The following is a 27,393-nucleotide window of genomic DNA, read 5'->3' as shown; positions in this document are numbered from 1 at the left end:
CCTTGACTGCCCCCACTCCTGCCTGTGAACGATTACATATTACATCAAGATTGGGAAGAAAAGAATTTTAGATCACAAATCAGGAGAAAGAGGTGAATTTATAATTACTTTAAAATAAATTCTTGAAAAGCAGTGTTGCCTGTGTGAGACCCCTATATCAAATCATCTAAGTTGTCCTTGAATGGATAAGACTGACTGGGCCTCCATTTGTTTTCGTGTCTGTTAACGCTTTATGAGAAGCTGAGGATGTTAGGGGCAATATTACATAATCAATAGGCTTGAGCTTCCCTGGTGGCTTACAGGATAAAGACACATATGGGATGCATCTGAGCAGTTTTGCAGGATAGGTAAGAGCATGTATTAGTGGAAACTCCCCTAAAACTTAGTGTTGTAAAACTACAGCCTTATTCTTGTTGTTCAGTCACTCAGTCATGTCCGACTCTTTGTGACCCCATGGACTGAAGCATGCCAGACTTCCTGTCCTTCATCATCTCGCAGAGTTTGCTCTAACTCATGTCCACTGAGTCGGTGATGCCATCCAACCATCTCATCCTCTGTCGACCACTTCTTTCCATGCCTTCAATCTTTCCCAGCATCAGAGTCTTTTCAAGTCAGTCGGCTCTTCCCATCAGGTGGCCAAAGTATTGGAGCTTCAGCTTCAGTATCAGTCCTTCCAATGAATATTCAGGGTTGATTTCCTTCAAGATTGACTGGTTTGATCTCCTTGCTGTCCAAGGGACTCTCATGAGACTTCTCCAACACCACGGTTAAAAAGCATCAGTTCTTCGGTGCTCAGCCTTCTTTATGGTCCTATTTTCAAAGAGCCTCTTGATGAAAGTGAAAGAGGAGAGTAAAAAAGTTGGCTTAAAACTCAACATTCAGAAAACTAAGATCATGGTCCCGTCTAAGATTTCGTCCCATCACTTCATGGGAAATAGATGAGGAAACAGTGGAAACAGTGTCAGACTTTATTTGTTTGGGCTCCAAAATCACCGCTGGTGGTGACTGCAGCCATGAAATTAAAAGACGCTTACTCCTTGGAAGGAAGGTTATGACCAACCTAGATAGCATATTTAAAAGCAGAGACATTACTCTGCCAACAAAGGTCCGTCTAATCAAGGCTATGGTTTTTCCAGTGGTCATGTATGGATGTGAGAGTTGGACGGTAAAGAAAGCTGAGTGCTGAAGAATTGATGCTTTTGAACTGTGGTGTTGGAGAAGACTCTTGAGAGTCCCTTGGACTGCAAGAAGATACAACCAGTCCATCCTGAAGGAGATCAGTCCTGGTTGTTCATTGGAAGGACTGATGTTGAAGCTGAAACTCCAATACTTTGGCCACCTCATGCGAAGAGTTGACTCATTGGAAAAGACCCTAATGCTGGGAAGGATTGGGGGCAGGAGAAAAAGGGGACGACAGAGGATGAGAGGTTGGATGGCATCACTGACTCGATGGACGTGGGTTTGGGTAAACTCCTGGAGTTGGTGATGGACAGGGAGGCCTGGCGTGCTGAGAGTCATGGGGTTGCAAAGAGTCGGACACGACTGAGTGACTGAACTGAACTGAACTTCACATCCGTACATGACTACTGGAAATACTATAGCGTTGACCAGACGGATCTTTGTCAGCAAAGTGATGTCTCTGTTTTCTAATACAGTGTCTAGGTTTGTCACATCCTTTATTACATCACCATTTCTAATGGTTCAGTGTAGTTTGGTTCTCTGATAGAGTCTCACCAGATTGGGGCTGTGGTCCCTTCAAAGGACTTGTTTCCAAGCTTACACATGAGGTGGGGGCTGGATTCAGTTCTTGGGGGCAGTTGGCAGGAGGCTATCCTTTGTCCTTGTGATGTGGGCTTCTCGTTATTGTTTAGTCACCCAGTCATGTCAGACTCTTTGTAACCCCATGGACTGTAGCCTACCAGGCTCCTATGTCTGTGGAATTCTCCAGGCAAGAATACTGGAGTGGGTTGCCATGCCTTCCTCCAGGGGATCTTTCCGACTCAGGCATTGAACTGGCATCTCTTAGGTCTCCAGCAATGGCAAGCGGGTTCTTTAGCCCAATGCCACCAGGGAAGCCCGGGCCTCTCCACAGGGCTGCACAAAACATGGCAGCTTGTTTCATCAGAGCAAGTGAGCGACCTGAGGGGGGAAGTCACCATCCTTTTACCCTGATCTTGAGACATCCCACTGCTTCTGTTGATCCATATCTCAGTCTTTTGTCTGAAACTCTGACAGGTCTGAGATCCTACTTGCGAGTTAATGAGTTACCTTGCCACAGTTATTTATGTGAGTCTTTATGAGTGTGCACGTATACCTGGGTAGCATGTATATATCAGTATACAAGTGTATATGTATGTATACAAACATACATGCTAGCCAACAGTACACACACCATCCCACTGCGAGATCTCTGGATCAAGGATCAGACTGTCTCGTTGCCGAGTAAACTTATCCCTGGTTCCCCATGGGGGGAGAGAGTAGAGGCACATGTACCTGTGTGTGCAGGGGGGTTTATGCATAAATTCCAGGTTATGAAACTCAGAGCTTAAACAGATGGCTGACACATCTACTCCTGCTCTCCTCAGTAAGAAAGATCCTGTATTTTCTTCTGGAATAGAAACAAAGTCTCTTTTGAAGGAAAGAAGCCTAGAATGTGAGCACATGGCCCTGATGGGCAGGGGACAACCTCTAGTTCCTACAGGGCAGTAGCCAACCTCTCCCTTCTAAGGCGTGTCAACCATTTGCGCTTGCTGCATGCTAAGTCGCTTCAGTCATGTCTAACTCTTTGCAACCTTATGGACCTTAGCCCACCAGGCTTCTCTGTTCATGGGATTTGCCAGGCAAGAATACTGGAGTGGGCTGCCATGCTCTCTTCCAGAGATCTTCTTGACCCAGAGATCAAACCAGCATCTCTTAGGTCTCCTGCATTGACAGGCAGGGTTCTTTACCACTAGCACCACCTGGGAAGTCCTATTAACCATTCAAACAGCCTTTAAGCAAAGTTGCCCACAATCTTTACTCCAAAAACTTAAACTTTAAGCAAATCTGGAAAATGTCATGTCCATTTTATAAACTGAAAAAATAGGATGAAAGGCCAGAAATTTGTCCCCAGTAGTAAAGATAAGCAGGGTGCACACAGTCTCTCTGCCTGGATGTTAAACATTTACTCTATGGAATTTCATTAAATACATATAAACTTTTAAAGATTTTTTGACATCCCTAAATATTTTGAGCTGGACAAATAGAAAATACAAAACTCAGTCTTTGAAATAGATTTCCACAAAAACATGAAGTGACTTTTCACCCATCCCTTTCCTGGGTCCTGAGTCATCTTTGCCTGTTTTTCTTGACTCCTCAGACTCAGGTTTTACCATGTCTCAGCACTTGACTTCTCAACTCTTCCTTTGGTTTGTCTTTTCTGTCTCCTTGGGCACACCTCATGCTCTCCCTGCTGAATCACAGCAAAAGGTCTCTTGCTTTGACAGCCGTCTCTGTCTTCCATTTATACTACAATCCCATAGGAGTCTGGAATCTTCTTGATTCAAACCACTTCCCAGGATTTCCACCCCTCCCTCCCTGGAGAGTGTCCAGACAACGTCTTATTAAGTGCTTAGCTTTCGCTCCATTCTCTGAGTTGCTGAAATCATTTCTACACTAATGACCATTTTAGTCTACCTATTAGCCTTGTTAAATAATCATGGATTATAGAGACATTTGGGCTTCCCCGGTGGCTCAGATGGTGAGGAATCTGCCTGCAATGCAGGAGACCTGGGTTCAATCCCTGGGTTGAGAAGATCCCCTGGAAAAGGGAATGGCAACCCATTCCAATATTCTTGTCTGGAGAATCCCATGGACAGAGGAGCCTGGCAAGCTACAGTTCATGGGTTGCAAAGAGTCGGACACGACTGAGTGACTAACACACATATAGACATTTATGTGCCAAAATGTTTTTGTAGTATTATTCAAATGTCAAAAACTTCAAAATAATTAAAATGTTCCCAATGGGATTCTGGTTAAGTTACTGGTGTTAGACCCATACAATATGTTAGGGAGTTATCAAAAGTAACATTGTAGCAAAATAATTAATGAAATGAAAAAATGTTTTTAAAAAAGTGTTTAAAAATGTTAAGAGGAATAAACAAGATCATTAATAATATTTACCTGTGGTGGTTTTAAGGCAGGTGCATAAATTCTTTGATCTTTTTCTTTCAAGATATATAGCTGAACATGGAGTGCAATTAGCAACTCATCTGTAATCATTAGGACGTGGCAGAGGCGGCTATACGTGACTAGGTGCTAGAACTGGGATCTCTCCTCCGGATCGAAGGGCCAGCAACAAGCCATCACAGCAAACATTTCCTCAGGACAATGCGGGAACCACCTTTTAGGGCCCGCAGCCATGTCAAAGGGGTCCATGTCCGTGTAGGGCGTTTGGCCGAGTCAAGAGCTAGCTCCCACAGCATCACTCTGAAGGCCCACAGGTCACTGGCACTGGAGAACTCATTATTAACCAGACTTCCAAGGGCTGTCCACCGAACCCGCCTATTTCCGTTGTCCCCTAGGCAATGATAGTTCATGGGGAACAAGTCTCTGGAGACGGCAGTCTGGGATCTTAACTTGAAGTGTTTCCTCAGTGATACAGTTCCTAGCAGCCCCATCTTGGTGGATGACTTCCCTTCTGGCCAGATAGCTCATTCCCCAGGCAATCTGAACAGTCATGTGAACCAAGTCTTGTTGAGAAACTGCCTGTGGATTACGGGCCTCTACTAATTGGCGCTGCCGTAAAAACAATCTAAGATTCCCCCAATTCATGTAAGGCAATAGCCCCGTGGGATTTTCTCCTTCTATACACACCCTGGTGATAGGAAGAAGATTTCCATGATGAAGACCTCGTAGCTTACAACTCTCAGTGAGCATCATTGTCACCTGAATTTCAGGAGCTTGATCTTTAACTGTTTTTACAAATACTTGGTTTTCTTTATTTGGATCTTTTTCTTTTTTTCCTTTAGCCACAGACTTTATTGTTTGAATGTTTGCAACTATTATTTTATACACTTTTAATTTTTTCCAAAACTCTATGCTCCATATTGCTAGGTCACTTCACTCTCCATTTTATTCTACATTTCCATCAAGCAGTGTTTCCCCAAATCACAATCTGCCTGATTGTGTGTTGTTGTTCAGTTGCTAAGCTGTGTCTGACTCCTTGTGATGCCATCGACTGTAGGCCACCAGGCTCCTCTGTCCATGAGATTTCCCAGGCAAGAATACTGGAGTGGGTTGCCATCTCCTTCTCCATATTTGGATCTTTTTCATCTACTAAAATCCCATGGAAAATATGCTCAAAATTACCTTACTGAAGTTCATCTTTTAGAGTTCTCCTCTCCCTGGATATTGCAATATCCTTCACCTTAGCTTTGGCCTCCAAAAGAGTGACACTTCTCAGGTCATTCTTCTGTCTTCTTTGAAGACAGAACTCTGCTTGAGTGAAAATAAAAACAAAAAACCAAACCCCATTGCTATGTCAGATAAGATATCATCAACATAGTTCAGAAGCGACAATGCAAAACAATGCTTTAAACAAAACAATGCTTATTATGCAATCTGAGACAAAGTGCACTCAGGAGGGAGCCTGATCACACTCTAGAAGAAAATGCACTCGGGAGTGAGTCTGGAATCAGAAGCAGCTTTGGTATTTGTTGGACTGTGATCCTCAGCCATTTTTGCCAAAACACGCAGAATGGATGGGTCTGATGCCCTGTGTGCTAGGCTGCAGACCCAATTTCTTAACACAGGGCAGATCACCTGGGCCAACCACCCCTGTACTCAGTGGGCAGAGCTGAGTCACTCTCCTGTCCTCATGGGGCTAGCGGGAGGGACTGACTGAAGACAAACTTCAAAGGGGTGTGATGCAGAAGGGTGCCAATTTTATTGATTGCAGCCCCATCCACTTCTTCTTCCATCTTCCTGGCTTCCTCCAATTCTCCTGGATTTAACACAAATTAACCTCAACTTCGGCCCCTTACCTAGATTTCTCAAGAATTTGATCTGGCTATAAATAGGAGGAGGAAAAAAATAAATAAGTCAAAAAACCTTTTTGCTTTGCTCAAAGACTCTACACAACCATCCTGCTTTTAAAAAATCTTATTCCCTTTCATTTCCTTTTATAATAGTTGAAAATAACATGAGGTGCTTTGGCCGAAAGTCAAGCTTGCTCTAGACCTGTGACTACCCTTTAAAGCCACAATCACACAAAGGCTCTGAAGAGCTCTACCTTCTCACCCCACTGCACAAACCCCAGTTCCTAGCTAGAGACCTAGGCCAGGATGCATTTCTTGGTCAGCCTGCTCAAGATGGATGCTTATGTAACTCTTACCTTCTTCTAAGCAAAAGCAGGAAATCTAGAAATTAGTTTTCTTTAAAATAAAGCAAGGCACGTTCAGGAGGTGGTTAAAATGGCAATAATTTCATACTAATTATTTTTCTAGATCATTTGAGGTGCTGGAGAAGACTCATGAGAGTCCTTTGGAAGACAAGGATTTTGGCCAACTGATGGGACGAGCTGACTCACTGGAAAAGACCCTGATGCTGGGAAAGATTGAGGGCAAGAGGAGAAGGGAGTGACAGCGAAGGAGATGGTTGGATGGCATCACCGACTCAGTGGACATGAGTTTGAGCAGACTCTGGGAGATAGTGAAGGATAGGGAAGCCTGGCATGCTGTGGTGCATGGGGTCACAGAGTCAGACACAACTGAGTGACTGAACAACAACAAATGAGGATTAAAGTCACGTATATTGAATGCTCAGTGTATGGGACCATTGAATAAATTCACTCGGTTACTGTTGAATCACTGTGATTACTGTAAATGTAGAAACTGGCTGGAATTCCCCTTTCAAAAAAAAAAATTTGTTTTTAGGACTTCGATGTTGGGCCTGTGGTTAAGCATCCACCTGCCAATGCAGGGGACACAGGTTCCATCCTTGATTCAGGGATATCCCATATGCCATGGGGCAACTAAGCCGGTGTGCCACAACTACTGAAGCCCACATGCCCTGCAGCCCATGCTCCAAAACAAGAGAGTCCACATCAATGAGAAGCCCATGCATTGCAATTAGAGAAAGCCTGAGCATAGCAATAAGATCCAGTGCAGCCAAAAATAAATAAATAAGTGAAATTTTTTTTTTTTAAAAAAAAAGATTGGTTCATGTCTAAAAAAAATTAGCATTGTTCAAGGTAATGCTTGCTTACAAGCATTTGGTTTGTTGGGAGAAATAATTACATTAAATTGTATCATATTAAAAAGGCCTCTCTTATAAACAGGGTCAAACATTGTATATTTTAAAATAATATTTATCATGTTTTGTTAGATATATTTGCTGCAGAAGATTAAAATGATACATATATATAAAAACCTCACTGTTTTTCCATCATCTAGATATAGCACTCTCAGCGTATTAGTGCATTTAAAAATTTTTTTCTTTCTTTATTTTTGGCTGCACTGGGTCTTGGTTGCTTTGCATGGGCTTTCTCTAGTTGTGATGAGCAGGGGCTACTCTTCATTGTGATGCATGAGTGATGGTTTCTCTTGTTGCAGAGCACAGGCTCTAGGTACAAAGGCTTCAGTAGGTGCAGCACATCGGCTTGGTAGTTGTTGTTTGTGGGCTCTAGAGCACAGGCTCAGTAACTGTGAATGTAGGCTTAGCTACCCTGAGGTATGTGAAATCTTCACAGACCATAGATCAAACCTGTGTCGCCTGCAGTGGCAGGAGAATTCTTACCCACTGCACCATTAGGGAAGTCCCTATGGATTTTTTTAGACACAGATGAATGGATAGGAGGGAGGGACAGAGGTGAGAGGGAAAGAGTGAGATTGGGTGACTTGATGGTATCTGGGTCCTTGTTGCATCATGGTCACTGTAATAGTTAGCTATTGCTGCCTAGACATCTCCTGAAAATGTTGAAGCTCAAAAATACAAGCATTCATAATCTAATTGCTTTTGTGGATTGGGAATGACTTAACTGGGTGGTTCTGGCTCAGTGTCTCGTGGGTTGTGGTCAAGTAGTCATTGGACTGTAGTCAGCTGAAAGACTGACTGGGGCTGGAGGGTCTATGCCCAGATGGCTCATCACAGGGCTACTGAAGAAACCTCCATTGCTTGTTGGCTCTTGGCAGGAGGACTCAGTCATTTCCTGCAGGCGCTTGTCCAAAGGCTTGCTTGAATATCTTCATGTCAGGGCAGCTGGCCTCCCTGGAGAGAGTGATCCAAGAGAGAGAGGAAGGAGGAAGCCACAATGCCTTTTATGACTTAGTCCTTGCAGTCATATACTGCCACTTCTGTTGTATCCTATTCATGATAGGCAAGTTACAATTTTAGCTTATGCTCAGCTGGAACCATTTGAAGAGAGAAGGATCCCAAAATTTTAGACTTCTCAAAACCACAAAATATTTTCATCATCTCATGTATTCCTCCTGCCGTATTTTGATTATGCTTTGTATCATTAATTATCTTGCTACAACATTATGTTAATAACTCTCTGAGATTACATTCTATGGGTAAACTGTCATTTGCTCAACCGGAATTCTATAGGGATTCTTGCAATGTGCTTGATATTTTACATAACGCTTCAAGAAACATTTTTGTACATAAATGTTTTTATAATCTATGATGATTTCCTTTGGTTAATTGTTTAGACTAGTGGGATAGAGTAAAATGGTCATTGGTATGAGAAAGTTTGGTGACCCAGGGAAATGAAGCAAATACCACCTGACAAGACATTGCCTGAACATTCTCTTGGAGGCATGGGGAGGGTTTGAACTCCTGGGAAGTGACTTGACCTGGGCAGATTTCAGAGCTCCAACAGGATCATCAGAGTAAGTGAAGAAGAGGGACAACTGTCAAGAGAAAAGACTTTCCTGGAGAGCCCTAGAGCCTGTGCTCCACAACAAGAGAAGCCTAGTGGATGCCCACACGCCACAGCTAGAGAACAGCCCCCACTCACTGCCACTAGAGAAAGCCTGCCTGTAGCAACTAATACCCAGCATAGGCAAAATAAACAAATAAATATTTTTAAAGCTAAAAAAGAAAAAGAAAGGCTTTCTAGCAGTGATTCAGCTAGGAGAGTGTGATACTGTGCTTTATATTAAGAAATCTGTGTTTGAGCTTCATCCCAGTTTCTGGCACAGAGCTCCTTAAAACCCTAAGTGATGAATTTCCTTAGTCATGAGAGCCATGCAGGTGACTTGTAGGGACTTCCCTGGTAGTCCAGTGGTTATGATTCCACTCCTCCAATGCAGGAGGTGAGGGTTCAGTCCTCAGTCAGGGAACTAAGATCCCACATGCCATGTGGTACCACCAAAAATAAATAAATATAAGAAAACAAAGGCAGAAAAAAAAATGACTTTTGGAAAAACTCCTAGACCACCTGAGGAGGGAAACTGGTTGCCAGGAGAGTTGGGAATTTTCAGTTCCACCCCATCTTCCCCCTCTAGGAGGGCAGGATTATAGACCGAGTTTAATCATGGATGGCCAATAGTTTAATCAATCATTCCTAAGTTATGAAGCCTCAAAAAAAAAAAACAAAAACAGAAAAGGAAGGTTCAGAGAGCTTCTGGGCTCATGAACACCTGGAGGTGGTGGAAAAGTGGGGCGCTGGGAGAGCACAGAAGTGCAGTGCACCTTCCCACTTATCTTGCCCAGTGCAACTCTTCCAATTTTTTCCTGAGTTACTGCCTTTTATAGTAAACTGGTCATCTGGAATTGTCTGAAGCAGAAGGCAGTCACGTAGGCCTGAGCCACTAGCCTGTGGAATCTGACGGTATCTTTGGGTAGGGGTAGGGGTAAGTCACTCAGTCTTATCTCTTTTAAAAATTGAGTTAAAGGTAGGACACTCAGTTGATGTCAGAGAATTGCTTAATGATGTGTAAAAAACCTCACCAACATTGTAACTGAGGTCCTTATCCCTTTAGAGAAAATGAGACATGCCTATAAGTATGAGGAAGAAAGAGGTGAAGGGGCCAACAGTCCATAAGGGTGGCAAAATGATTACTTTAAATGGAAAATATTCATCATAGCAGATGCAGAAAGAACTCTTATTTGAATGTCATTATCAGAAAATACAGCTGCCAAATTCCCTCTCCCAGGGAATTTCCCATTTGAGCCAACACTCTTACAGGTGTAACTTTAGCAGTCAGAAAGAGAACCCTCACCAGGAAATTAATCTTCTAGAACCTTGTTCCTGACTTTCTCAGCCTTCAGAACTATGAGAAATAATTTGTTATTAAAGTCATCCAGTCTGTGATATTTTGTTATGATAGCCTGAGCAGGTTAATACAGTTTTATAAGCCAATGGTTCAAAGTGACCTCATGCTGCTGCTGCTGCTAAGTCGCTTCAGTCGTGTCCAACTCTGTGTGACCCCATAGACGGCAGCCCACCAGGCTCCCCCATCCCTGGGATTCTCCAGGCAAGAATACTGGAGTGGGTTGCCACTGCCTTCTCCACAAACTGACCTCACAGACATGTGACTCTGTGGTCTTTACCAGGGAGGCATCTTTGTAGACAAATTACTCTAGACCATCAGACCATCAGACCGTAAAACCACGAGATTCTCTCTCCACCTTGATTTTATATCCTTAGGGTATGGTTTTAGAAATTAGCATTCTCTCTGGTTTTCTACCTGACATTTACATATTTGTTGGGTATGAGTCTAGAAGGGACCAACTGTGAGGTAGGGGACCTGAGACAAGGAACACATGAGCCTAATATTCTTACTGGCAGTTGCCAGCTTTCATGGGGTTGTCAAAATCCCAATTCTTTTTTACCTCATTATCTTTCTCATGCTGCGACTTCCAGTCTCATTATCATCCATCCAGGATTAGAGATTAGTGAGTCCTTGATTGAAGGCATCTTATTTTTGTGGAGGGCCCAGAGCTTCATTTTTGCTACCTTGCAGCAACTTAAATTTTTTTCTTCTAGGCTATCTTTGGGAACAACTTTGGCCACAGAGCAGATCCTTTGATTTAGAAAAGATTTTATATTTAAGAGAATTTCTATGAGTTTTCATCCTAAACAAACATCCTACTGGTACTTTTGGAAGGGTCAAATTAGGAACACAGACACGCACACACAAAGATATACATACGTGCACACACAAACACACACACAAGTAGTACAGGGCCATCCTAAAATACGCCCCTACAAAATTAAAAAGCAGAAGTCACTCAAACATTAGTGCCATTCCCTTTATACTTGGGACTTCAGAGACCCTAAAATAACGGTATGAGGCTGAAAAAGGAACAGAGCTAATTGGAAACACACTGAATTTTTTTTTTTTTTTCACCTGGATATGCTTTGGAGACCCCTATATGCTGTCTTCTTAGTTCCTCATCCAAATTTTAGTTTCCAGTTACACTAAGATTATTTATAAGGGCAAAAGAAAATCTTAGAAGTCTCCTCCACTAATACTGATGGAAGTCTCATGATAGTCACAATGAAAAAAAGAGCAGATCCAAAAAGATAAAGAGAAAGCAATCAAAGCCTACCACCACAAAAAAATTCACCAAACCACAAAGGAAGACAGTAAGAAAGGAAAAGAACCAAAGAACCACAAAACAGAAAGAAATCAACAACATGGCTGTATTAAGCCACTACTTGGATCAGTAATTATTTCAAAAGCAAATGGATTAAACTCACCAATAAAAAGACATAGAGGAAGAATGAATCAAAGAAATAAAATCAACTATTATGTTATCTCCAACGACCCACTTTAGACTTAAGCTGAAATAGAGGATGAAAGTGAAGGAATGGAAAAAATATTCTATATGAATTATAACCAAAAGAGAGGACTGACTATACTTACATCACACAAAATAGAATTTCAGTTGAAAATGGTCAAAACAGACAAAGAAGGTAATTACATAATGATAAAAGAGTCAATTTAATAGGAAGACACAACAATTATATGCTGTTTGTCCTTTGGCTTTTTGGGACTTATCAATTAACATACACCTAGCTGGGAAAGATTGAGGGCAGGAGGAGAAGGGGACGACAGAGGATGAGATGGCTGGATGGCATCACCGACTTGATGGACATGGGTTTGGGTGGACTCAGTGAGTTGGTGATGGACAGGGAGGCCTGACGTGCTGTGGTTCATGGGGTTGCAGAGTCGGACACGACTGGGCAACTGAACTGAACTGACAATCTCCCCTGTGTTCTTTTCTCCTGTTGTAAAATAAAGGATATTTATTCTAGAAAATTGGGCAATAAAAAATTTTCTTATTTTGTAAATAAGAATGCAGATTCCCTCAACTAGAGATAACATCATTAATATTTAATCTTACTAAAAAACTATTTGAACATATGTATGTATTCTGTCTCTCATTTTTACATTTTAACCTTTATTGGTTATATATTTCAGTTCAGTTCAGTTGCTCAGACGTGACCGACTCTTTGCGACCCCATGAATTGCAGCACATTATATATTTGCATATTCTTAAAAAAAAATCTCAGGACACAGGATCACACATTAAGTAATGAACTTCTGGTTTAAAGGGGTGCCTGACACGATGTCACCTCAAAAAACTGTATGGTGTTTGAGGATTAGATAGGAATGTGTTGATATTAATATTTGGATTTGAAGGATGTATTATGGAAAGTCACTTGAATTCAATATTAGTTTACAGTTCTTAAATGATATAATTAAGAAACAGTGAAATGCATGATTCTTAAGTACACTATTCAATAAATTGTAATAAATATATACATTTGTGTAACCCAAATCCTCTGTGCATGCTCAGTCACTGAGTTGTGTCCCAATTCTTCTGCAACCTTATGGCCTGTAGCCCGTGAGGCTCCTCTGTCCATGGAATTTTCCCAGCAAGAATACTGGAGTGGGTTGCCATTTCCTACTTCAGGGGGATCTTCCCCACCCAGGGATCAAACCTTCATCTCCTGCATTTCAGGGCGATTCTTTACAGCTAAGCCACCAGGGAAGCCAACACAAATCCTCTCTAGATCACAAAATATGAGCATTACCACAGAATATTCCTTTGTGTCCATTCCCAGATTCTACTCTGGAAAACCACTCCTAGAGGCAATTATTTTTTCATCATGGATTGGTTTTGTCAACAACAGAATTTTAAATAAGTCCATCTGTGCAAGCCCTCTTTCACTCACCACGTGGAGATTTGTCTGTGCTGTTTTATGTATTAGTATTTCTTCCCTTTTATTGATAAATGGTATTTCCTTGAATAAATATATTCCAATTCCATCACATTGTTTATCTAGTGTCTGTGGATAGATGCTTGGTCTATTTCCAGCTTTTGACAACTATGATTAAAATGGCTATGAAAGATTCATGGATAGTTAGGGAAACATCATGAATCGTAAGGGAAATTCGAATCAACACTGCAGTGAGATATCACCTCACACCAGTTAGGTTGGCTACTATGAAAAACTAAAAAACAAGTGCTGGTGAAGATGTGGAGAAACTGGAATGCTTATGCATTGTTGGTGAAAATATAAAATGGTGCCGCCTCTATGGTAAAAGTATGGCAGTTCCTCAAAAAAAAAAAAAAAAAAATAGAATTACCATATGATCCAGCAAGTCCATTTCTGAGTATATATACAAAGGAACTAACAGCAGAGTCTCAAAGAAATATTTACACACCCATGTTCATGAAAGCCTTATTCACAGTAAGAGGTAGAAGCAATCCAAGTGTCCATCAAGGGATAAAGGAATGAACACAATGTGGTTTACCCATACAGTGGACTATTACTCAGCTTTAAAAAGGAAGGAAGTTCTGGCACATACTATAATATGGATGAACCTTGAGGACATTGTGTTGAGTAAAATAAGCCAGTCACAGAAATACAACTACCATTTGATTCCACTTATATGAAGTAACCACAGTAGCCAAATTCACAGAAGCAAAAAATAGAATGGTGATTGTCAGGGATTGCAGGGAGGGGAAATGGGAAGTTGTTTCAGTTTTGCAAGGTGAAAAAATGCTGGATGAGGATATGTGGGTATACTTAATAGTATTGAAAAGTAAAGTGAAAGTGTTAGTCGATCAGTCATGTCTGACTCTTTGTGAACCCATGCACTGCAGCCCGCCAGGCTCCTCTGTCCATGGGATTCTCCAGGCAAGAATACTGGAGTGGCTTTCCATTTCCTTCTCCAGCGGATCTTCCCAACCCAGAGCTCTAACCGCAGTTTCCTGCATTGCAGGTAAATTCTTTACTGTCTGAGCCACCAGGGAAGCCCAGTAGTACTGAACTGTACACTTACAAACGGTTAACACAATAAATGTTATGATAATATGTATTTTTTAAAACAGACCATGACAAACTTAATTATCAATTTTTCTGTTAAGAATACTTAGCCAATGTCAAGTTACAAATATAGTCTCTTAGGCTTTTCTCAAGAACCTTCACTGGTTTAGTCTTCAGGAGTGGGTAATGATTTATTGCAAATTGATTTTTGAGTATGATATAGTATAGGGGTTCTTATGCCTTTGTCCCTGTGTTGATAGCCATTGTTTTATCACCATTTGTTCACTTATTTATTTTTGGTTGCACTGGCTCTTTTTCACTGCATGGGCTTTCTTCAGTTGTGGTAAGTGGGGGTTACTCTGTTGTGATGCATGGGCTTCTCATTGCAGTGATTTCTCTTGTTGCAGAGCACAGGCTCTAGGCACACAGGCTTCAGTAGTTGCAGCACTCAGGTTCAGTAGCTGTGGCTTGTGGGCTTTAGAGCTTGGGCTCAGTAGCTGTGGTGCATGGGCTTAGTTGCCCTGGGGCATGTGGAATCTTCCTGCACCAGGGATTGAACTGGTGTCCCCTGCATTGGCAGGCAGATTCTCATCCACTGTACCACCAGGGAAGTTCCATCACCGTTAGTTGAAATTAATTTGCTTACCTCACTGAACCGTTTTAACACATTGGTTAAAAATTAAGGAAACATACAAGTTTGGGGTCCATTTTATAGCCATCTATTCTGTTCTATTGATTTATACTTCTCAGCTACCTCCTTGGTTAGGTTTTAAATATATTAAATGTAAATAGCCTGAAAGAGGAAAGAAGTGGATTAGAGGAAAAGACACTAAGAGGGAGTTGATGTTTCTGGCTTGTTCTTGAGTGAACTAACCCCTGCTTCCATCTGCCCCACCCACCACTCTGGCTGCCTTTATCAAGGACTTCAATAATCAGAAATAACAGTCATGAGTGGGTGTGTGCTAAGTCACTTCATCGTTCCGACTCTTTGTGACCCTATGGACCACAGCTTGCTAGGTTCCTCTATTCATGGGATTTTCCAGGCAAGAATACTGGAGTGGTTTGCTCTTTCCTCCTCCAGGGGATCTTCCTGACCCAGGGATCGAACCTCAGTCTCTGGCACCTCCTGCATTGGCAGGCAGGTTCTTTACCACTAGCACCACCTGGGAAGCCCAATAATAGCCATAGACTCTTCAGCACTAAGAAGTCAGAGAGAACTGTTCCAAAAATAGGGCCAGAGTGAAAGCTTAGCGATTCTCCCAACTTTCTGATCAAAACAGCTTTCTCCCCCAGACTGGCCTTGGTCTTACACTGACTAGACTCTATTTCTTATCAGACAGTCAGCACCAGGCAGAGCACTGCGGGAAGCAGGGATGACACTGGTCGTGGGAGGCACCCCTCTCTCAAGCAGGTGCTGGCTCACGAGTGCGACAAGCCCTGTCATTGCTGGCTGAGTCCGATCCGGGCACAAGGGGGACGGGGTGGAATTACAGAGGAACCCGACCCCAGCTGATACCTCAGCACAGAGTAAAGGCAGACATCTCAAGTTACCCAGCCTGGGAAATGCACACCCATTTCACTGCAGATGCAGCACACCTGCTCCAGTCTACTGCCTTCTCTGCAGGGCGGACACAGCCCCCAGCTGATCCAGCCCCTCTCCGAGTACTAGCAAAGGATGCTGCACTGTTAACAGCTTCAGTCCCACCTACTTAGACCTGCCTGTCCTCAGCCTGGTGGGCCACAGTTTGACGCCGGTGGCCAGGGTCCTCTCTGAAGGTCACCAAGTGTGGAAAGGACAGCAGCACGCCAGGTGGCTGACTTTCCAGCCTTGACATGAAACCAGGTGCTGAAACTCAGCTCTGGGCTGCAGATGGGAACCACTAAGGCTGCAGCCTGAACCACAGGTGACGACCATGCCGGCAGTCTGGCCGCCTGCGGGCCTCTGTCCTGGTCACACAGCTGGCCTATGGTAGGACCTGATCTCCAGCTCCAGGCTTTCCAACACACCTCCCTCCCCAGCAACTCAAAATCTGAAGAGAGCTTCAGAAACCGCAGCCCTTCTTGGCTAAGGTCAATTGAGAGAGGGTTACTTCTGGCAAATCTCGTCCTCAACAAGTGGACTCCCAACTTTTCAACGGAGGGGGAGGGCTGAGTAACAACCCTGCTGACCACGGCGAGGTCAAGTATCCCAGGACCCTGACACCATGTGGGGCGGCACTCGTCCATCCTGTCTTGCTCCATGCCGAACTTCCCTCCGTAGCCGTGCGAGGCTTCGGGTCCTGTTTTCAGCTCTTTCTCCTTGAGGGTCTGGTGTTCTTGAAACACATTCTCCTGCAGCTTGTGGATGCTTGGGAGGGAAGAGATGGAAGACGAACAAATCGGTCAGACAGCCAGCCAAGACATGCGTCTGTGCTTTCTGGGAGGACAGACAAGGACGTTATCTCTGCAATCTGTGAGGTTTCGTTCCCCGGAGGCTCCCCAGCCCGGCCTCCCTTGTGTTCACTTTACTGCACCTCCAGCTGCCCCCATCTACAGCAGTTCTCAGAGTCAGATGCAGGTTAATAGGGAAAAAAGTAAGTCTGAACACACACAGTGAGGCATCTCCAAGCCCCCTCAGAAGCTGGGGCTATGATGTGGACAGCATTCCACCACATGGAGGACAGCTCCTCGGGGTTCACCAGACACCTGACCCGGGAGAGCCAGCTGCATAAATGTCACCAGAGGCAAACGGGAGACAAAGCCAACAGGCTTGTCTCTGGCCACCTGATGCAAAGAGCTGACTCACTGGAAAAGTGATGCTGGGAAAACTGACGGCAGGAGGAGAAAGGGGTGGCAGAGGTTGAGACAGTTGGATGGCAGTACCAAGTCAATGGACATGAGTTTGAGCAAATTCCAGGAGACAGTGAAGGACAGGGAAGCCTTGCACGCTGTGGTCCATGGAGTCACAGAGTCAGACATAACTGAGCGACTGATCATCAAGATCTACAGAATTAATTTATCTTGCATAACTGAAACTTTATGCCAACTGCACAACAACTTCTCATTTTCCTCTCTCTCCAGCCTCTGACAACCACTGCTGTATTCTCTTCTTCTGTGAGAATCACTATTTTAGGTAGCTCATAAAAGTGTATGTATTTATATATGTACTACTGATATTTTAAGTACCTCTTTAAGTGCGTGCATTTTTGTCATTCTGTAATTGGCTTATCTCACCCTTATTATAACTTTTTGTGCTACATCTAAATTGTGACCATGAAAACATTAAAATCAGTTTCCACATGTTGCTTACAAGCAAAAAAAGAAAAAGTATATTGGATTACATCAAAATAAAATTTTTGTGTGGCAAAGGGTGCCATCAAAAAAGCGAAAAGACAACCCACAGAATGGGAGAAAATATTTGCAAATCATACATCTGATAAAGGAGAATATATAAAGAGAATACATACACTGAGAATATATAAAGAACTCTTACAATAAAATAATAAAAAGTCAAATACCTAAAAAAAAAGCTTTTAGACATTTCTCCAAAATAGGTATTTAAATGGAAAAATAAGCATAGGAAAAGATTTTTAATATCGTTAGTCACTAGGGAAATGCAGATCAAAACCACATGAAATACTACTTCATATTCACTAGTATAGCTATAACTATAAAGACAGATAATAGAAAGTGTCAATGATACCTGAAATATTGTTGGAACCCTCACATATTGTTAGTAAAAATATATACAGTACAGCTGCTCTGAAAAACAGATTTGCAGTTCCTCAAAAAGTTAAATGTAGAACTATCACATGACCCAGTAATTCTCTCCCAGGTATACACCCAAGAGAAATGAGAGCATGCATTCACACAAAAACTCTACATGAATATTCACAGCAGGAGAGTTGTCAAGTCAGAAAGTGGAAACAATTCAAATGAATAAACAAAATGTGGTATATACTTACAATGGAAATACTTCTACACGCTGCTAACATCAATGGCCACTGAAAACACTATGTTACGTGAAAAAAGCCCAGTCACAAAATCACATTGTATGAGTCCAATTATATGAAATGTCTAGAATAGGCAAACTGATAATGAGTCAATGAATGGTTATTTAAGCCTGGTTGGGGGGGGGGGGGCCGGCAACTGTGTGAGAAGGAATGGAAACTGACTGCTAATGATTGAGTACTGAGTTTCTTTTTTTTTTTTTTTTTTTGAGTACTGAGTTTCTTTAGGGGAGATAAAAATGTTCTAAGGATGTGTAATATTGTTGGTAGGAATGTATGTAGCAACTGTGGAAAACAGTAGGGAACTATCATACTGTTTTTCCAAAAAACTAAAAATAGAAGTAACTATATGAATACAGAAATTCCACTCCTGGGTATGTATATGAAAAAAACAAAAACACTAATTCAAAAAGACACAGGCACCGATGTTCTCAGAAGCATTATTTACAATAGCCAAGATATGGAGGCAACCTAAGCGCCCATCAACATGTGAAAGGATAAAGATGTGGTACATACACATATACAATGGAGTACTCCTCAGCCATAAAAAGTGATTGTATCTTTCACTATTTGCAACAACATGGAGGATATTATGCTTAGTGAAATAAGTCAGAAAGACAAATACCATATATTATCACTCATATGTGAAATCTAAAAAATAAGGAGCAACCTAGTGAATATAACAAAAAGAAACAGACTCAGAAAACAAATTAGTGGTTACCAGTGGGGATAGAAGAGGGAGAGCAAAATGGGGGCAGGGATTATAAAATACAAATTTCTATATATGTAATGAATAAGTTACAAGCATAATGTTCAGCAAAGAGAATATAGCCAATATTTTATATTAGCTATAAATAAAGTATAAACTTTAAAAATTGTGAACCACTATTTGTACACCTAAAACTTATATAAGATTGTAAGTCAACTATACCTCAATTTTAAAAAAAGGTCTAAAATTAGATGGTGGTGATGGTTGCACAAACCTGTAGATACTTTAAAAAATTATATTCTTTAAATGGGTGAATTGTATAGTACATGAATTATCTTAATCAAGCTGTTTTAAAAATGCAGGGATACTGCCTCTGAGGAGCATACTGGTAGACCGAACACAGCTGAGGAAAGAATCTGAGCTTGAGGATATCTCAACAGAAATCTCAAAAACTGAAAAGTAAATAGAACAAAAACTGGGGGGAAAAAAGTCAGACTATCCAAGGAACATAAGATAACTACAAAAGGTGTAATGGAAATATCAGACGAAGAGAAAAACCAGAGGAACAGAAGAAATATCTGAATCAATAATAACTGGGGGGACTTCTCTGGTGGTCCAGGCATTAAGAATCCACCTTGCAATGCAGGGGATGGCGGTTCGATACCTGATTGGGGAACTAAGACCCCACATGCGGCATGACAACTAAGTCCATGTACCACAACTACTAAGCCACAACAGTGAGCTCACATGCCACAACTAAGATCTGAGGAAGTCAAAAATAAACAAATAATGACTAAAAATTTCACAAATTAATGTCAGACATCAAACCCCAAATATAGGAAGCTCAGAGAGTACCAAACAGGATACATATCAAAAAAGGGAAAAACTCAACTATACCTACACATATCATTTTCAAGCTATAGAAAATAAAAGTCCTGAAAGAAACCAGGAAAAAAAAAAAAACCTACTGTGGAACAAAGTTAAGAATTATATCCAACTTCTCAGAAAAAAGCAAGCAAAAAGAGAGTGAAGTAAAATATTTAAAGTATTGAAAGAAAGAAAACACCAATCCAGAATTCTGTACTTTACAAAATTAATCTTTCAAAAGGAGAAATAAAGACTTTCTCAGAGAAACAAAAACTGAGGGAATTTGTTGCTAGTAGGCCTATCTTGCAAGAAACGTTAAAAAAAAAAATTCTTAGAGGAAAGGAAAATGACATAGGTCAAAAAATCAGATTTACCTAAAGAAAGGAAGAGCATCAAAGAAGGAATAAATAAAGGCAAAATAAAAATGAGGGATAATCACAGAAACAAAATGAAGGAAAGGAAGGAAAAAGGAAAAAAGCAACACTGCTTGATGGAAAAAGACAGTGTACAAGAAGTACTATGAATTAAAGCCATGCCAGGAAAAAGTAATTTTGTTAGAAATAAACCACAAAATGGATAAATTACATGCATGTAACCAACAGCCGGCAATCGCATATTCCCAACAAATCAGACATACCTACATCCCTGATGAAATTCTGGGGTCTATGTCCAGTGTCTACAAAATGTTGGCAGTAATCATTATGGGGATTTAAACTCTGTGTTCCCTAAAGAAAAAGTCAAAATTAAATTAATAGCTTTCACTCTGATGACAGATACATTAACTCGGAGCTTTATTTTTTATTATGAGGCCAAGCAAAATATAAGCTAACTGATAGATTTAAAAAATAAAAAACATCACTACTAAAATGATAGTTTACAATTCAGTTATCTACAGACATTAATAGCCAAGCATCAGAAGAGCATTTCATGAATAATTTTAAATGATATTTTATTTTACAATAAAAATGATCCCTCAATAACTGAAAAAAAATCTTGAACATAAATAAGTATTTAAAATCTTTTCAGGCAAAGGGCTGAAACATGAAAAGTTAAAAGATTTGAAAATTATTTACCTTAAGAAAAGTACTAGAATCTTTATAAATCTCTTCTTCATATGGCAAATTCTCTTCCTCCTGTTGCATTTCTAATTCATCCTTAAAAAAGGAAGATTAAGTAGATATTTTATGTTTAAGAGGAATCTTATGTATTATATCGTAAGTATTAAGACTCATAAATATTTTATTTCCCTAAGACGTAAATTTTTCAAATTACCATTAAAGTCAAACATTGAAGTCTTTGCTTTATCATTACCTGTAACTAGCTATGTTTATAATAAAAATTTCCTTTTCATTCTCAATAATAACTGTCTATAACTACTAATTCTGTTGACTAAGTTATCTATATTTACCTTAGATATAATACTTTAAATTATTAGAATTTAGCTTAAATCATGAAAGACAGGCCCACCAATGGGGCAATTTTACTTCTACTAGAGCAAACCAAAAGAAATCGCTATTTTATAGGTCAAAAATGTTAAAATATTAGGAAGTGTATATGCTTTAATCTAACATAATCACAAATATTTAAGTTATATATTAGAATACATCAAATGCAACCAACACACAATATTTTTGTTTCACAAAGATGGGTCCAACTCTTTGCGACCGCATGGACTGTAGCCTGCCAGGCCTCTCTGTCAGTGGGATTTCCTAGGCAAGAATACTGGAGTGGGTTGCCATTTTCCCCTCCAGGGGATCTTTCAAACCCAGGGATTGAACCCACATCTCTTATGTCTCCTGCACTGGCAGGCACATTCTTTACCACTAAGCCACCAGGGAAGCCCAACACACAACATAGTTTTTATGAAATTAGGTAATTATACTTAGAGATTTACTCAAACTATTTATTCTCATTTGTTAAATACAGCTGTATAACAATTAATTCGAAAAAATGGAGATAGGTTTTTTGCCCTTTACTTTTTTTTCACCTAAATAATGCAACTACAAGTTCAGAAGTTGGGTTTTTTTGCTTGGGCCTCTGTTAAAAATGCTTCTACACTGTCATCTAGCCCATGGATTCTCAAAATATTTTAATTGCACTACCCTATATTGTTAAGATGGAATAATACAACTCACAAAAGACAGTGTAGCCTCCTGAAAATTGATCCAATTATCCAACGTTACTGGTACATCTACCTCCTTGCTCTTATTTAAGAATGTTGTTGCCTAGAGCTTACTAGGCATTACGCTTAGTGCTTTACATACATCACCTGATGTAAATTGATATAAGTGGTGACATATATGCTACTGACGTTATTTAGTGTTTTGTTAAAATTCAACTTTTGTCAAATTTGTTTTCCTAAATAAGACTCTACAGATTGTAAGGACTTATTTTTCTCTTGCCCAAAACATTGCCCCATTCTCTACTCGCCTTGTATTCTTCCATCTTGTCTTCATCTGTCTCTCCTTCATCCTGATACTTACGTTTTGCGTTTGGAACAGAGGTATCATAGGAAGCCCTGAAAATTAAAACTGAAATATCACTCACAAATACATAAGATGTATACATGCATCCATTAATATTAAAGAACAGTTTTAAAAAGACAGAACAAGACAAATTTTTCCTGACTAAACAGTATCCATTCACTTGGTTTATAAATTTTAAAAGTATCACAACCTGATTAATAACTTTGTACTTTATTTTTGAGAAATCAACCAAATGAGAAAATAAGTTTTTATAAGGTATGTATGGCAAAGAGAAATTTCTACATTACATACCATTCTAATCTGTCTTGAGTGAAATTGATGTTCTAATTGGTAACTACAATACTGAAAAATTCTAAATGCTTTATGAACTATCAAATGAGTATCACTTTTAGGGTAAAGTACTTTTTTTTAAATAAGGATTTTTAAAATAAAATTATATATGGTACATAAGCTAATTCTCAGTCTAACATTCCATTTTCTAACTAGTTCATAAATGAGAACTTATATTAAGAAAATAAGCATTTCATAACTCATAGACAATAAAAATCAATGTTTTCCAAATTGGTATGCTGATGCTTATCATAACAACATACTTGATACCTAAGATTATTGTTTATTAAAGCAATGATCCTTTTGCAAATATTAACATATCGCTTATAAAAAGCAATTATTCTACTGACCTGCAAGTTTCTCTTGTTTCAGCAATTTCTCTCTGCTCATCTTTGCTATTTAACACAGCACCAATGCTGTCGGCACTTTCAGCTCCCAACTGAGAAAAGGCAAAAATCAAAATTAGAACACAATGCGCTGAATATCCTTTCTAGCCATCTGTAGCAGCATTTAATACATCAAATATTAAAAAAAAAAAAAAGAAAGAAAGAACTATCCCTAACTACCATAGCAAGCAAACGGACTATTGACCTTGCAGGAAAAACAGAAGTACCTTGAAACAAAACCACGTTATTTAAGAATGATTTGGACAGCTGAAAAGTATTTTATGCTTTAAGTTATATCAGTATAACTTATAGTTATATCAGTATATCAAAACAATTAACTTGAGCCAATCTTCTTTTAAAGTAAATAATAAAACACGTAGTAGTAATAGTAACAAAAAAAAGCAGCTAACAGTGTTTATAGTTTGATAGGCATTATGTTAAACACTTTTCATCCATCTGTGTACCATTCCTTATTTATTTTATATGGTACATATACTTCATGTGCTATACCTTATTTATCCCATATTGTAATAAATACCTATTTGGTTTTATTCAAACCAAGTCTTTATATAATGATTACAAGCACAATACTAAACTTTCCAAATACCTGAAAAATAGTTATGCAAATTATGGCTGGCAGTTGGGGAAATTTTGCAAAATACAAATGCAAACAAATCACTAGTTGAGATAAGTCTGGCTACAAACTGTGGCATCAATTCACAGAAAAATTAAAAACCAAACCAAAGGTATAGAAAGCAATTTATAGGCCATGAGGAATCACTTAACATTTTTAAGCACAATAAGAGCATGAGGAAGTCTGCATTAAATAGCCCCTTGAGCTCAAAAAAGGTGAGAAAGCATACAATACTAGCGCCCAGTCATTATTAAACAATTTTTATTAAACAATTATATTAATTTCCACTGCCTCTTTAGACTATTCCATGACTCCCCTAAAGTTTCCCCACTGATAAATCTCTTCTAATATATTAACTGTTCTGATATTTTAATTCTTCCATAAAATTTTCCTGATCCCTCCTCTGTTTTGTCAGAAAACACATCTACTTCCTGTAGGGGAAATGCTTTTTAACCTTCTTCCCATGAAAGCGACTGACTCCACTCCCTTCAGTTCTCAGATAAACACAAGTCACTTTCTCAGAGAGTTCTTCTATGAACACTAGAGAGAGAATAGGTAGTCTCCTTCCATTTTTCCCTTACCTCCTCATTTTCTCATTCAGATAAAAATACAAACTAATTTTGTTTTACTTTTGTTTATTCCCTATTTATATTATTTTATATTTGTACACCTCAATTATTTTATGTTTACTTTTGTCTACTTCTCCCCGCATTGAATTGTTAGCTCACTGAGGAAGAACTCTGTCCTGTTGATATCTATATGTTCAGGAGCTATTATAAAGTCTGACTTATAATAGATGCTCAATAAATATGTGAATAAACCAATGAGATTTCTTGCCAAGGCCTAAATTAGAATACGATGTTTTATAAGACAAACGCTTTAGATCAAATTGTGCTTACATACATAATCATCTTGTGTTCCAACATTTTTTTTTTTTTAATTGTGGAATGACTGGAGTAATTAAATAGACTTTCCATCGTGGGTGGGTGGGTGTGTGCGTGCTCAGTTGTGTCCAATTCTTTGTGATTCCCCCTTGACTGCAGCCCACCAGGCTACTCTGTCCATGGAATTTTCCAAGCAAGAATACTGGAGTGGGTTGCCATTTCCACTGTGGTAGCACTAAATATATTATTTGAATAATTATGACAATTTGGTATCCTTTGGAAGTATATTAATTTTTAAAAACAAAGCTACAAGCTAAAAAGCAGGTGTAAATTACTGGTGGCAGCATCAATGGCCACAATCATAGTTTGTGCCTATACACTGCACCTGATATCTTCATCCAGCAGCCAAAAGCAAATCAAGCAAATTATATACGTTGAGTTGTGCTCTACTTTGAAGTTCATGAATCAACAAAAACTTATTAAAAAACTTATTAAAAACTAACTTTGGGTAAGAAACAGAGTTAGGGTAGAAGATTAACCCAACTGGAATTGTATTTATGAGTTAGTGATGTACAGTAGTGGACCCAACATTCAGGACAACAGACACACAGAGAGAGAAAAGCCTAAACCAGGGAGTTCCAGACCAAGTTTCATCACAAAGTTCTGACCACGGCTGTGCCATAAAGGATAGAAACCAGAAAGAAAGGACACTTCTTAAAAATTATAAAGTCTATTATATTACACAAATAACTTTCTGGAGAGCAACCAGTCTTGTTCACATAGTAAGTGAAAAAAAAAGGCTGCTGGTAAAGTGGAAGTCTACCATTGATGATATTGGCCATCCTCACCCAGGTGGAATGGTTTCTAACCAGTTATACCAAGAAGGAGCCAGGTGTATTGAAAAGAGCACTGAGACGCCTAACACTGAAGCTGGCAAACTTAAGTTTTGTCACCTTCAGCGTGTAAGGGAAATTCTTTGAGCTTTATTTTCTTCATCTATAAGACCCAGATAGCATCTGACTTGTATGATAAAATATAACATATGTAAAAGTTTGTCAAGTTCTTTGACACATACAAGGGACTTAATAAACAGTAGCCATTAGTAAATGCTGTACACTATGTAAGTTCTCTAATGGTAGGATAACCTATTATTCATAGCTGAGTTACCAACATCTACAAGAGTTCCTGGTACATAGTAAGACATTCAAGAAATAATTCCTTATGTATGTATTTTGAGTCAAATATAGGTCTGAATTCAAAACTTAAGTGTAAAAATCTTACTTGGTTGTAATAAAGAGCCACTGGATATTTTCAAACATAACATGATAAAAGCAATTGGGATAAAGAAGGCTTGAAAAAGATATCTGATTTGTCAAAAAATCATAATGTCAGAGGCACAGAAACAGATCTGATTCCAAACACCCATTTTTTTTTTTTTTTGGCTTACACCACGGGACTTAAGGGATCTGAGTTCCCAAACCAGGGATTGAACCCAGGCCACAGCCATGAAATCGCAGAGTCCTAACCACTGGACCAACAGAGAAGTCCCTAAACACCGACATTTTAAACGCTATACCATAGATCTTTTCATGTCATAAAAGAAGCTATATCTTTGATTTTCATTTACTAAAGCCAAGACTTAAAACAGAAAAAAATTACTATTTTTGAATAACTATTAAGATTCCTCATTAAAGCTTATGAGCATTTCCCCCATCACTTTTACTGACCCGAGGGGTAGAAAGGAAAACACAGCCTCTGACTTTAAGCAAAGATGTGCATGTGCATTTTCTGCACGTGTACTCTACTAATCAGCACGTGTCAACTTACACACAAGAAGCAGTGAAGATAAGCTTTGGACAGACAAACCTGGGTTCAACTTACTGGCCTAGCGGTTAACGACTCGGGGGAAAAGTTAGTTAACCACCGGCGCCTGTGTTTCATTATGTGAAGATAATACTACCCCTTTCAGAGATTTGTTGTGACTGATAAAAGAATTCAAACGTTTAGCTGTGGGTAATGACGAGGATACGGTACACAGCACAGTCGACTGCAACACCCATGATGCAGAACCTAAAATTTACACTCAGGCTACTTCCAATGAGGCCTTTAGATATTATCCCAGAAAAAAACACTGTAAACCTATTTCACAATGAAGCCACAATCTCATGAATCAGGCGCTGATACGAGAAAACCAAGACACAAACGACTACTTAAAAAGTGAAGAGAAACTGAGGGGATAACGAGTCCCCTTTCCTCGCGTGAACCGCGATAACTTATACACAAACACCCAAGTTTTGTATCCTCGTCACTGAGCACTGTGCCAGACACCTAGCGGGCATTCCATAAATGATGCTGAAGACCACGCGTGGCGGTCGGTTTAGCACCACCACAAAGACCACAACATGAAAGGGGAACGATTCGGGGCACAGAGGGTAGGCAGGTCCCAGCATTAAAGTCTCGAGACCAGAAAGGGATGCCCCGTGGCAGATGAGGAGGCGGAAAAGCGAGGCGAAAAGGACGGGGAACGCCGCGCACGCGTATTCGCGACCCCTCCCTGGGCCGCGGACCTGCTGCGCGAGAAGCTGTCGACGTAACTTCTGCCGCTCCCGGATCTCCTGCAAGCGGCTGTCCATGTCCCGACTTGTTTTCCACTACCTCGAAAATTGGCAATTAGCGGATGAATCCTTGTCCCAATTTCTCTTCGGAATCTGTGGAACACAAAATTTTCCAGCCGCTTCAGGAGGCGGGTACCCAATACCCTCTCCTCAGGAGGCCTTTCCGGCGCGGCCGGAATTTTGCGCCACGGGACCCGGAAGTCCCGCCTCCTCCTGGACGCCCG

The 27,393-nt window shown here is 40.1% G+C and overlaps 1 protein-coding gene and 1 pseudogene across 17 annotated transcripts; both read right to left on the bottom strand.

The window, feature by feature from the left end:
* Positions 1 to 81: 81 nt before the first annotated feature.
* Positions 82 to 27,343, bottom strand: LOC145505341 (N(6)-adenosine-methyltransferase non-catalytic subunit METTL14-like). 16 transcript variants are annotated; one of them, XR_014052957.1, is made up of 8 exons: positions 27,122 to 27,343; positions 23,001 to 23,089; positions 22,265 to 22,352; positions 20,908 to 20,988; positions 20,472 to 20,559; positions 10,819 to 11,009; positions 5,350 to 8,247; positions 2,992 to 3,451 (listed from the first exon to the last, which is right to left on the bottom strand). XR_014052957.1 is itself a non-coding variant. In XM_081487081.1 (7 exons), exons 1-6 carry the CDS (start codon positions 27,185 to 27,187, stop codon positions 5,351 to 5,353), a joined length of 537 nt encoding a protein of 178 aa, XP_081343207.1. In that variant the 5' UTR covers positions 27,188 to 27,343; the 3' UTR covers positions 82 to 827; position 5,350. The 16 variants fall into 16 exon arrangements, 7 of the variants coding, with proteins under 7 accessions (XP_081343207.1, XP_081343197.1, XP_081343217.1 ...); XR_014052959.1 differs by having other exon boundaries at positions 2,992 to 3,863; positions 5,269 to 5,478; XR_014052963.1 differs by having other exon boundaries at positions 3,146 to 3,451; positions 5,350 to 5,475.
* On the bottom strand, positions 4,201 to 5,017 carry LOC145505250 (tyrosine-protein kinase RYK pseudogene; annotated as a pseudogene). The gene has a single exon (XR_014052920.1). The product of XR_014052920.1 is annotated as a tyrosine-protein kinase RYK pseudogene (transcript).
* Positions 27,344 to 27,393: the final 50 nt, after the last annotated feature.

Source organism: Giraffa tippelskirchi, chromosome 1 (genome assembly GCF_054371585.1).
Source record: "Giraffa tippelskirchi isolate mGirTip1 chromosome 1, T2T-mGirTip1v1.2.pri, whole genome shotgun sequence".
Classification (NCBI taxonomy): Eukaryota; Metazoa; Chordata; class Mammalia; order Artiodactyla; family Giraffidae; genus Giraffa; species Giraffa tippelskirchi.
This window is presented reverse-complemented; position numbering and strand designations above follow the sequence as displayed.